The sequence below is a fragment of the Acartia tonsa genome, chromosome 14 (genome assembly GCF_053477335.1).
Source record: "Acartia tonsa isolate MP-2025a chromosome 14, ASM5347733v1, whole genome shotgun sequence".
Lineage (NCBI taxonomy): Eukaryota > Metazoa > Arthropoda > Copepoda > Calanoida > Acartiidae > Acartia > Acartia tonsa.
Genome location: NC_137273.1, coordinates 5,419,931 through 5,432,726, shown reverse-complemented (window position 1 = coordinate 5,432,726; position 12,796 = coordinate 5,419,931). Strand labels below are relative to the sequence as shown.

At 33.2% G+C, this 12,796-nt stretch overlaps 2 protein-coding genes across 3 annotated transcripts in view; both read left to right on the top strand.

Moving 5' to 3' along the window:
- Positions 1–6,426, top strand: part of LOC145306226 (uncharacterized) — a 39,493-nt gene extending 33,067 nt beyond the window's left edge. Inside the window, exons 59-68 of the mRNA XM_080148254.1 lie at positions 389–580; positions 1,019–1,134; positions 1,844–1,928; positions 2,262–2,345; positions 2,620–2,769; positions 3,073–3,175; positions 3,847–3,932; positions 5,418–5,519; positions 5,720–5,937; positions 6,260–6,426. Coding sequence (XP_080004380.1) covers positions 389–580; positions 1,019–1,134; positions 1,844–1,928; positions 2,262–2,345; positions 2,620–2,769; positions 3,073–3,175; positions 3,847–3,932; positions 5,418–5,450 — 849 coding nt within the window. The 3' untranslated portion in view covers positions 5,451–5,519; positions 5,720–5,937; positions 6,260–6,426. The remainder of the gene's footprint in view (positions 1–388; positions 581–1,018; positions 1,135–1,843; positions 1,929–2,261; positions 2,346–2,619; positions 2,770–3,072; positions 3,176–3,846; positions 3,933–5,417; positions 5,520–5,719; positions 5,938–6,259) is intronic.
- Positions 6,427–8,637: 2,211 nt separating this feature from the next.
- Positions 8,638–12,623, top strand: LOC145306223 (uncharacterized). 2 transcript variants are annotated; one of them, XR_013874928.1, is made up of 5 exons: positions 8,638–8,783; positions 9,510–10,219; positions 10,523–10,747; positions 10,954–11,518; positions 11,601–12,623. XR_013874928.1 is itself a non-coding variant. In XM_080148253.1 (4 exons), exons 1-4 carry the CDS (start codon positions 8,708–8,710, stop codon positions 11,107–11,109), a joined length of 1,167 nt encoding a protein of 388 aa, XP_080004379.1. In that variant the 5' UTR covers positions 8,638–8,707; the 3' UTR covers positions 11,110–12,623. The 2 variants fall into 2 exon arrangements, 1 of the variants encoding a protein (XP_080004379.1); XM_080148253.1 differs by having other exon boundaries at positions 10,954–12,623.
- Positions 12,624–12,796: the final 173 nt, after the last annotated feature.

The window sequence follows — 12,796 nt, the reverse complement described above, 5'->3', positions numbered from 1 at the left end:
GTAACCTCTCGTGGCGAAACCTTCCTAATGTATTTTTAAATTTTTAAAAAATATTATATTTTGTATTATGACTGACAGACTGACGGACAATGAAAATTACAGAATGCACTTGCTTATTGGTATAGGAAATCTTCACAAAATAATTTGCCGTCCCATCATCAAAAGCAGCTGAGAAATTAACATTCCTCCATAGTGTTACAGAAATACTGTCTGACGGTCGGACGGACAGAAAAAGTGAATTATGGAGTAACTTTTTTACGGAAAAAGTATGTACATGAATATACCATCACGAGTATAAAGAAAATACTTTTAAAACTAAATGAACATGTCCGTGTTTTGAATATGAACTGTTCATATTTCATCACCATTAGTATTGTCCATATTTTAGAACAAGCTGGTAACAGGATACCTGGAGTGTCAGCTGTGTGGTCACCTGTCTCCAGGGTTTGAGAAATCTGGACAGAAGGAACATTTCCACGAGGAGCACCCGCTGGAGAACGAGGTGGTGTGCAGCAAGTACATGTTCAAACACAAGATTGGTCCAGACTCGTTCATTGCAGCACCACAACAAGCATTAAAGGTAAATTTGTAAAATACAGAGCTGGATCTTATCATTTTAGTGGTGAGCCAACTTTCCACCAATGAGAGCACAGCATTTTATGAAATGCCGCGCTGTGATTGGCAGAAATTCGGCTCACTCCGATCTGGCTCACCACTAAAATGATTTAAAGATCCAGCTCAGTTAATTCGGCTTTACCAGGGAGGAAGGACTCTGTTTGCAATATTGATTCTCCGGACGTTAAGGCACCATGTTAAAGGAAAGCATATAAAATATATATTCATGTCTTAATTAAATAATTTTATACTAACTGTGTGATTTCTTTACTTTGGCTTATTTACGTCCGCTCCTCATAAGCTTAATTTTAACAAGGCGACCTCGTGGGGCTGGAATTCAAATTTTCTACTGTTAATATTATTATTTCTGCGCTTCATATGGACATAATCTTCTTTGTTATAGTTTGAACCAGGAGACCTGGTGGGGCTGGAATTCAAATGCCCCAAGGTTGACGAAGATTGTACCTTCACCTCTAAGTCTCTACCTCAAATGAACAATCATCTCAGAAAACATACCAAGTAAGTCTTAGTAACAGATCTATAGAATAGGTGTTTATACAGATAACTACCTCCCTCCCTTTTTCAATGACCTTTTTCGTCTGCTACCAAATTGTTTCCTGCTACTTAGCTGTATTAATATAACCGATACCATAGGTTGATTTTTAATGGCCCAATTGAGAGTCGTCACAAGGATACTGCGATTGTTAGATACAGTCATTTAACCCCTTTCCCCTGTAGTGTTTTACTCTAATGTATTAGTAACTACACAATTGATTTTAAATGCAATAAGGATGAAATCCATTAGAAGCGAAGATCCTTAATTTTAAAAAATGCCAATATCACAACGTTATGAACAAATTGGCGGACAAAGTACGTTATTTAGGTAGTAGTTGTCTAAGCAAATTTTATACATAGAACACTTCCATTCAATGTCATTTAGATTATGACCGACGGAATAAATGATTTGCATATATATGAGGAATCTTCACAGAAAATACAATTGCAGCAAAGTTATGCTTATTTCCCAAACATCGTTACGGATTGACAAACTGATGGACCGACTGACGTAGAGACATAGTAAGTTATTAAAGAGAATATTAAACATACAAACTTCCAGTTAAAGAGAAAGATTGGTGTTTATGATAAGAAAACAACCATTTAAAGATATTACTTTCTATAGTGTCAAATCTAAATTAAATGTAAATCAACATTTTTTTTATAATTTAAGGACATTCAAATGTGGTCACTGTGGTCGAACGCTACCTGACAGCTCTGAATTCCACCGTCACTCTGCTCTATCTCACGGTGATAAGGTATATTATAATTATTATTTAGAAGAAAACAATGGATTGATAACAGGGCCGGGGTGGAGGGGAGCATATTGGACTGTAAAGTATACTTGTACCTAAATTTGAATAACTACATTATCTTATTTGTTGGCTCAAGGACTTTTGTTAAATTTTGACTGGTTGGTTTCTATCTAATAGTGTTCAAACTTTTTAACCAATAATTTTAATATACAGATGGTTTTTTATCATTAGGCATGTTTGTCAATTTAACGTCCATTGTCTTATCCCTGATTAATTTAATATTATTTTTTGTTTTGTACTTAAGTATGTCAAATCAATGATTACTTGTTGCTTAAGATCCCTGATCTGGTGAAAGACCCTGAAGCGGAGGCGGAGTTTGAAGCCCTTAAGGCCATTTTTGAGTGGGGTATTCAACAACAGGTAACACACAGTTTTCTTACAATTCTTACTTTTCCTTAAAGAAAAGAGGGATTAACCCACCACCTTAAATTTTAGTTTTTAGAACAAAGTATTTTTTTTAATTTGGGGGTGTGTATTAGTGTAAAGATATATGAATATTTTACTTTAACGTTTAAACAGTGTCTTAATTCATGACCGACAGACCATGTAGAATGTATGTAGATCATATAATGAATGCTTAATGGATATTTCTATATATAATTTGCTACTGTTAACATTTTTGTCTACTATTCAGATTGAAGCAAAGAAGGCGCGTATGAAAGAAATGTTGACCAAAACAGCCATTGTTGCACGAAGTACTGCAAGGAAATCTACAGGCGCAGAATGTCGCGCATCTGCTTCGGATCGGTGCAGAAACGTGGCTAGAAAATCTACCGGCGCTCAGGTAAATACTAAATAGTAATATAGTTTTTACTAAGTTTTGTGTGTGTGTATACACCAGGGTATAAGTGGTCATTAAACTATGAATTAGATTAAAACCCAAAACTTTTAAACCAATTAAAATTTTTTCGACTTAACAACTTTGGGGGCTTTAATTTGAACTCAACGAGTTTTGTTCGTTATACAAAAGACATGAGATACCTATATTGTTAATAAGGTTTCGTGACTTTCATCTTTCATTCTTCTTCCTCTCTTTTTATGTGTGCTCTGCTACATATGGATGTTGTAATCCTTGTAATATTTTTAGGCTCGTTGTTGGCCAGAAACCAGACTGACAGAACCCTACTCGTTTTACAAACAAGATCAGCCTACTTTGGACAGAAAAGCTATTAAAACAAAGATGGCAATGGGTGAGTTTTGTTTATTAAATTTATGGTTGCGACGATATTCTTTGCTTAGGGTATATCCGCACGTAAGAACTCCAGTTACTTACAGTTTTGGGCTTTGATTCAAACCTATTTCTAATTCATACTTTTTGTACAATGACATATTTTTACCCTGTATATAACCTTGCAAGGACATATCCCAACGGGGTACTTTTCCTAACCTAACCTAATTCCTACAATAATCTACCAAAATAAATTTATTTTCTTTTGAAAGGTTCGTTTGTGGTCCAAATGTCATAAGAGGTTAATTATAAATGAAATCAAATATTCTTTTCCTACCATTTTCTATGTAGCTACATACTATACAGTTAAATACACAGTGTTATGCCCTTTTAGGGCTCATCAGTATGGCTCAATTCATCAGAGTTAATTTTACACGTGGCGGGGCTTGAACCGGGAACCCTTAGATTACCAGGCCAACACCCTACCCATTGCGCCATTACCCCATGACGAGCAAGGAATGAAATTTCGACCAGAGAGCTCAACCAACTTATAATGAGTTAGGGACCTTGCGCTTTTGGCTAATTAGTACGGTTTTTCATTCCCCTGAGAGTGCTCTAGTTCAGCCTAATACCTGACCGAATAAATCTAAACAAAGGTCTCTGTGCGTAAGTTTAAAAATTTTATATTTCAAGGTGGCATGGAAATAACACTGGATGTAGAAAAGATGAGCCAACTGGTCAATCTGGAAACTAAACTGGTCATCAAAGATTGTGCAAAGGTAAATAAAACAAGGATGACAACATCTCTATAAGCGAACCTGAATAAATCAGCAAGTCAGACAAAAGAACGTAACACTTACAAAGTGTCAGTTCTAAATAGGCAGAATATAAATATCATATAAGTCTAAACGAAATTGCTTAAATTTAGTATATTCAATGACTCATTTAGGATGTACTTACTTTTAAAAACATTTATGGGATCAAATTAGCCAACAACAAAAAAAAAACGAAAACGACACACCTTACGTTTAGAAAGGCTAAGACTTCTTAAATAGGTCGGGGGAGGTCTTTTAATAATATACGGACAACAAAACCTATATTATTAAAGTTTATTCAAAGAACCCAAAATAACTACTTCATTGTTTGTTTTTCTTTTCTTTATTTTGTCGGCCACTGTACACTTACTAAAGACCACCAATAGTTATATTTTTGAGAGAGAGTTTGTGTGTGGGGGGGGGGGGGTATTACTGAAGGGGTTCATAAATGATAACAATTCTATCTATTTGAATTTTCTTTTAGTTTTTGTTCCATCTTATAAGAATGGGTTTGATAAATGAGAAGTTGATTTAAGCGTTGGAATCTAAAATATGGAATAATAAGAATTTGTTTTTATTGTTAAGAATTTATCGGTAGCACAGGATTTTCCGCCCTTTAAATTATTAAAAGTATTAAGATTTTTTATTTGTCCGTTAAGATTTCCTCAATAACTGAAGCGAGCGATTGAGATCTCAATTTTAGGGAAACTTCAATTTTTTTCGTAGGTGGGTTTATGCTATTTTATTGTTCGATCGAAGTCTTGGGAAAGTTTCCTCTAATGGATATTTTCATACTTGTTTCTTAAGAATAGTTTACTCAATTCTTAAGGGTGTGCAAAAAAATGCGGACCTTTTTAAAATTGAAATTGCGCGGCTTGTGTTAATAGTAGAAAAATGTTACGCATACCGTTAGAACCGCTAAGAAGTCCATTTTTTGGAGATATAAGAACGATTCCTGTTCTACGTATGGTTAGGGAGCTACATTTTAAAATGTCCCAACTGACTTAAAACTTGACTTGCGCGTATATTAGTAAATATTAGACACTAATTCTTGCAAAAAGACGTGCGTACAATTTTAAAATTCAAATTGCGCGGCTTGTGTTAATGACAGAAAAATGTTACGCATACCGTTAGAACCGCTATGAACTGTATGTTTTGATAATATAAGAACGGTTCCTGTGCTACAAATATTCTATGAGCTAGGTGGTAAAATGTCCCAAAATTTACTCGCAAGTCAAGTTTTAAGTCAGTTGGGAAATTTTAACATGTATCTCCCTAACTATACGTAGCACAGGAATCGTTCTTATATTTAAAAAAAATAGTCTTCTTAGCGGCTCTAACGGTATGCGTAACATTTTTCTTCTATTAACACAAGCTGCGCAATTTTAATTTTTAAAATGTCCGCATTTTTTGCACACCCTTTATATTAAATGTTTCTGTATTTTTTAGGTTAGTTTAAACAGAGATGAGTTGGATCTTTGATGGAGAAATCGCGCTAACAAGACAAAAGAAAATATATTAAATTACATGGGAGAGATAGGACATTGGATGGTAAATTATACAGGTCCCCAAAGTTTTAAAACCCCTATCTCTTATTCGTTGGCTTAAATACTTTGTGTACTTTGGGTTGAAAATCTTGTTTGATTGATATAAACTTAGGTATAAGTGTCCAAACTATTAGACTTATTTTTTTAGTTTTCGGTAAATTGGGGGTGTACTTAAATTTATCGTCTATTGTGTTATCCCATCAGATCCCTGGATATTATAAACTAAAAAAAATGTTAAGTTTTGTTTTTCTTTATTTTTGTAAACAATTGGGAAGTAATTAAAAGATTAGAAATAATACAAAGGGATTAAAATACAGGATTCAATTTTATTGCTACCTTATTTTTGTATTAAGGAGTTGGTTCTTTTCGGGAGGGGGGGGGGGGTGTTAGTGTGAAAGTAATTAAGAGTTTTTCAAGCCCAGGTAGGGAGGGGACATTAGATTATAAATTATACTATCACCAAAAGTTTTATACACACTAGCTCTTTGCATGTTTATAGCTTAAAACTTTGGGTGATTTTTATTTTTTGTCCATTGTCTTATTCATTAAAATAACAAATAAGGTTTATTAAAAATTAGTTTTGTTAACATGATGTTATGCTAATTTTGGTATTTGAACAAAATCTAAGCAGCAACTCTAAAAACATTTAATAGAATATTTTAAGCTAAAGAATACGATAACTTGGTTATAAAGGGCACAAGTGTAATTTACAGTCCAATGTCACATCCCTCTCTGTTATTTTAGACTTATTTTTTTCATGCAATAACCATTATCAAACAATTCTAAATTTTGCTTTTTAACAAATAAAAAACACTGCCTCAAGATGTAATGTTTATTTTGTAATAATTTTGTGTTCAAATTTGTTTTTCATTTAGTTTAAAAGAATTAATAAAATTTTAATTAATCTTAAATATTGTTATCATTATTGTACATTGTATGTTTTTTTAAATTTAAATTATGATATCAAGGGCGAGTATATTCATAATTTTAGCTAGGTTTTCCATAAATAATCTAAATCTCAATGTAATTCAAGTAGCGCCCCTTTGTCATTTCAAATTTAAAGCGCGAATTAAATTTTCTTCAACGAGAAATATGCTGAATAGCTCGGCATGAGTTTACGTAAATAAATATTTATGAATGAACTTCTCTCAAATAATGGCGCCAAATATTGTGAGTTGTTCTCCTTTCAAGTTTGAAAAGGGAGAAATATCTATCTATCTAAACTTCCGAAATGCAAATTCATTTGAATGATCTTGTGTCCCCTACCCCGCATTTTCCTTTTATTTTCCCCCTAAATATTTTCCGTCTGCTTTAATTGATTTATCTACGAAATGCCAACGGAAAAAATAACCGTGAAAGTTTTGTGATGCTGATAATTATTCCCCTGGGGGGGGGGGGGGTGTCTTAGTAATCGTTCATGAAAGAAATATGCGCGCGAGATTATTGAGTGCATGGCAGTTAAAGGTGCGCAGCTACTCTCGAGTTACTTCGGACCTACGTATAAATAAACTATGTGCTTTTAAGAGAGTACCTTCATTTTACAAAAAATTCTCGAGTGCCAGCTAAAAAAGGAACTAATTTTTCATGGTTTTAGTGTTTTAAAATTGTTGAAAATTATGTCATATTTTCATGCACTTTCTAAAAAATAAGTTTGCATTACGAAGTATAAAATTGTCCTTGTTTTAAGTCTTTTTCCCCCTACGAAGCATGTAGTGTGTACGCAGATCAAAACATTAGAAAGTTGGTGTGTCTCATATAACCCAATATAAAGAAAAATCGCGCCCTTTTCCAGCCCCCGCCCACTTTTATATTCACCACCTGTGGTTGAGGGATTTTATTGCCCACCTAATCTGATCTAAAACTCTATTATTTTTGGGGGGTGTAATTCAATACAAAATAATTAGGTAGTATATTAAATGATATTAATAATCTCAATTACAATTAAAATTATTTTCTCCATCAATAAATGAAAGATAAAGAAACATAACATCAACATATATTTATTTATTGCTGTTTCCTTAATAGATGTATTTTTACTTGAAAAATATTAATTTGTTTAGTTGGACTTTGCTATTTGTCCTACTTCATTAATCCAGCTGCCAACCGAATATTACAATACTTTTTTTGTGGATTATTTTGCCGGTATTTTGTTTTATTCTCTTCTTATCGCGGGAAATTATCAAAGAATTTGAACTTCGTACAGACTACAATGGTCTAGAATTTGAGGGACAAAAAGAATATTGCGATAAAAACGCATTTATGATATAAACTTTTTATATCAATTTAGTTTATTCAGTCCGAAAAATATAAATGAAAAGAAAAAAATGCCCACTTTTATTTAAGGTTTATTAAATGCCCACTTTTATTTGGCCATAACCTACTGTGGGCCTAGCAGAATAGTGAAATGATTCCCGCGCAAAGTAGTTTCAGCTGATTTACGCGGGGAATTGAGGAAGGAAAGTGTTCAAGTCTAGGGCGGGTGAATTTTGTAGACTCATAAAATTTAAAATTTTTAATGAGAAAATTTTTATAGTATTATAAGCTACTATTGATCGAGGAGGAAGGGAAATTAGAATATTTATTATTTTTGGACCAAAAAGTTTTAAACGTGCTCCTTCATACGTTTGCTAAAAAATGGACATTGTTTCTGAAGTTTTGATTGGTTGGTTCCAACTACCAGTGTCCAGACTTTCGGGATGTCACATAATTTTCCACTAATAGTTTTAATCTACAGAAAAAAGGTAATTTTGATTCAACCTCTAAAAATAATATATGTGTGTCTACAAAACGCGTGAAAATGTTATCCGCCCTTGAGTTTGGCGCCAATTATTTGTGGATTTTATGGAGGGTTTACACAACAAATAAACGGTTTCTGCGTCAGTTTGAGGACAACGATTGAGCAAGCAAGTAAACGTGTCTGAATTTAGTGGCTTATGTGATATCAAACATCTAAAATTATATTGATAAACGTGTTTTATTATTAAGTTTGTACTTTCGTTAAATTTATTTAGTCCTACCTATCAAACTTTTTTCGATAACGGTTAAAGTTTTAAAATTAAACACATATCTCGCTAGTTTATAGTATGTATTCTTCGTATTATAGAGTCCCCTGGAATAAATATAACCTAAAACCGTCGATGACTTTGTAATAAATTAATTTCAGAATAAATTTTACCTTCAAACTATACCATAATGATGGACAGCTACAATTCTTTTGATTTTGGGGGAGGACTTTTCCTTTCTAGTCACTCCACTTCGCTAGGCCTAGGTAAGTTCTTAAATTTTTATATCTAGGAGTTCTGATAGATTAGAAATGGAGTATGATCTTCGTAAACTGTATTATCCTGATTACTCATCTTCTCATTATACAGATTTTTAAATATAACTGAAAAATATAGGTAAAACGTTATTTCCCTTATATAACGTAATGTTCTAAAAGTTTGAGGCTTGTATTTGATCGTTTAGAAATGGAGTACAATCGATCTTCTTAAAACTATAAAACCCTAAGTACTCTTCTCAATCTAAGCTTCTGAATTCTTAATGTAATTGAATAATATAAATAAACGATATTTTCCTTAAAATACTGCAATGTATGTTTTAAAATGCTTGAGGATTGTATTTTATTTTATCTAAATTATTTGAATATGGTAAACGACTTTAGTAACTATTTTCAAATTTATTTTACCCTTTCTCATCTTACAGAATTCCTTAACTATTTTTAGTAGCGAAGCTATTCTATAGTTCGAAATGTCCGTCCGTCAGACAGAAAGGTGGAAACGTGATTTTCTCGGTCCCTTTAAATCACACCAGAAATTTCAGGGATTATATTTGTTACCATTCTTCATATTTTCACGAAGTATCTATAATTAAGATTAGGGATTTAATAAGTTCACAATAAATATATCCCCACAAAGTTTTATTCGGATTTGTAAATTGGTTGAGGTGATGAATCGATTCCTAGATTTTCACATAAACTAATGATCGCATATTGCAGGAAATTTGGACAGACTCACCTCCAACTCAACTGCCAATGCCCACGCTCGCCATTACGATATTTTCTCATCTTTCCCCCGCCCCAAACTTCCTTTCTCCAACGAGGACATTTTGAGCAGCGACGAAGAGAATGAAAACATCACCCCCAATCACGACTCAGCTCCTCGCCTTCCTTTATTCCGCCGTTGCCCGCTGACTAATCGTGTCACCATGGAACAGCCGGCTTCGCCTAACACCGCCGGTGGCAAAATGAAGTCCTCAATGAGTCTCAGTCCCTTGAAGAATCTTAGTCTTAACAGCCCAATTAAATCAAGGCCTTTGGGCAACAATACTTCAGTCAACAACGCTGCCAACCGTTTCGGCGATTATGATCCGTTATTCGGCGGTGGATCAAGGATTCCTCTTTTGAATTTGAACAACCTCGCTGCTTTCAACAATTCCGGCAACAGCTACAATGTCAGTCCCAACAACAGCTTCTCTTCAACAAGCTCCAATGGTCAGAACAGTTATCTTGATTCCATCACTAACAACAACAACAATAATACTTCATTCAAGACTTCTTACTCACAAATGGCGAGGAAAGAGCCTGTGGCCGTATCCGTCCCGGAACCCCCAAAAACTTCTTCCCCAGTTCAGACTTGCTATGTGCCCCCCTCCAATCCCAAGCAGAGCAAGAATGTGGTTGTGAAGCCCAGTCTCGATGATGTCAAGGTAATAATTTTTTTTTAAACCGAAGCTTTTTTCTATAATTACGGTCGGTATATCCGTAATGGGTAGCGATTTAAAGTTTTTTAAAGTTCAATTTGAGAAGTGGTCTTGAAGCACTTTAAAGGGTATTAAAATTTAATTTTAATCAAGGTAATGAGAATCCTTTTTTCCCAGATATTTTTTAGCAACCGCCAGAGCCGCTCTGAAAATCGCGGGTCTGGCTCTGCATCTCTGGGTTTTAGTGTCTTAAGTGTTCTTCAAAGTCACTTATTTATATTATTGAAAATATATGTTAAAATAATTTAGGATGATTCTCCTGTGGCGATGAGTAACAAGCACGGCAAGGGAAAGTACTGGTTTAAGTCCGGATGTCCTACCCCTGACCCTAGATGGTCTGCCTGTCAACAGCTCATGATTGGTCCCATTCCTGGCGATGTAGAATACTCTACTCTTAGATCTGCGTTCCTGAGCAAGGGGCACACCATCCATCTTTTTATCCAAAACAACCAAGCTTGGCTTGAAAAGAACCAGGTAGCTTTTTAACCACGTTATCTTATCCGTTAGCTCAACAACTTTTATTGATAAGAATTTGATCTCGAAAGCGTTTTTATATTTACAGTATTTCTATTATTGGGATCATTTATCGTTCATTTTCTTATCCCGTTACATGTCAAAATAGCTATTAGTTTTGTTCAAATAGTGTTAAAATATCCTTTAATCTTGTAACTTTCTTCCAGGAAAAGTTTGGTAAGAAGCAAGTGAAATTCGGCTATGTCGTGTACACAGACTCTGCTGTCGCTAGCCGCCTGTTGTCCCAAGGATATGTAATGGTCGGCTATGCCAAGGTGGCCGTTAAAGAGATGGATGGCCAACCAGCCCAATTCGTCAACTGATCAGCACAAACAGCTGTTACTTTTTGATCTGATGCCAGTAACATGAAAAAAATAAACCCTCAAAATTTGGGTTTCAATAATCTAAACATATCTTTTTTTTCGCTTCGTCTTATTTATTATTAGTCGAAGTAATATTTTCTTATGATCTCAAATCATTTTATTTTTTTATGTTTGTGACTTAATCAAAGTTGAAAGTTTAAGCCTTGCTAATGTTTTAATTTATGTAATAATTGTTTGCTTGGTTTAATTTTCATTTTGACAAGGGGATGCTTATTACGCTTATATTATCATTCCTTTATTTTCAGTTATTTTTGTATGCTTTAGCAATTTTAGTATTTTTTTGATTATTTTATTTTTCTTAAAATTATTGTACTTAGAGCGTTACACCCATGTGCCTGAGTCTAAAATGGTAATTTTTGAGCAAAGTTTTTTTTTTGCAGATTTTAATTTTGGATGTTTTATTTTGGCTCGTAGAAATTAACCATTTTAAGATAATCTCTATTTACTCATGTATGACTGAAGAGAAGTAATGAATTTTATATATTTTGTCCAATGAAAATAACTTAAAAATTCATTCAGTATGCTTGATATATTTTTATAAATGTGCTTGTGTGTATGTTATTTTTATAGTGCCTTCTTTTTATCCAAAATTTGACATGAAAACAAATTTTATAATACCTCATTTTTTACTTGGCACGCCATAGTCTTAATAAACAAAACAGTATTGAATATCAAAAATATCGATAGTAGCTGTGCTACTAAAAATTTGATGTAAATTTTCACCTAAATTTTTGACTAAATTTTTACCGCCATGTCTTAATCTTGTGAAATGCTACTTTAGGTTAGCTTTTTTTCCTACAAGAATGGTTTGATAGGGGTTCTAGTGGCATTTCTAATTGTATCATTTTTCATTGCATTAGTATTATGTATATGTAATTTTATGCGAAATTATTGTAATACCATGTTGATGGTTATTTTGTAACTGCTCAATGTTGAGTGAATTTGTATTTAAATTGTATAAAATCTTGCCCTATAATATTTGGCCCCACATTTATCATGAAAATTTCATTTAACTAGTTCTTTCAGTTAAAAGTTCATATATTTTTTATGTCTTAAAATTATTTATGCTAGTATGCTGCCGTTAAAAGAATTTTTCGTACTAATCAGAGGAAGGGGACATTGGATTAAAAATATGCCGGTACATTAATGATTTTAATTACCGAAGAGGTAATTTTTTTCTCAATTGAAAGTATAAATTAATTTATAGTTCATTGTCATTCCTTCAGATTTTGACTTTTTAATACTCCAGTGTTCGCATTATTTTTTGTGCCATTTTCATCGAAATGTGTACAAATATTTTTAGTATAATGTAACTAAATTTCATAGTGTACAAATCGCTAATTTTCTCTTAATAAGAGAAATAATTTTATTTTGATATTTAATTATTGTCATTTCGCCTTAAATTGATTTTTTATGTAACGTTGAAAATTGAATAAATGAAATTTACAAAGTGATTTATGATTTATTTTTGACAAGAATTGTTATATTAACGAAATTTAAAAAAATGTCAGGTACTTTATTTATCCTGGTACCAAAATAGATACAAATCTACCGTATTCAGTTGCTATGCATACCAGCAGTAGATACACTAAACCTGGATCTGACTCCTGTGGTTGTAGATAATATT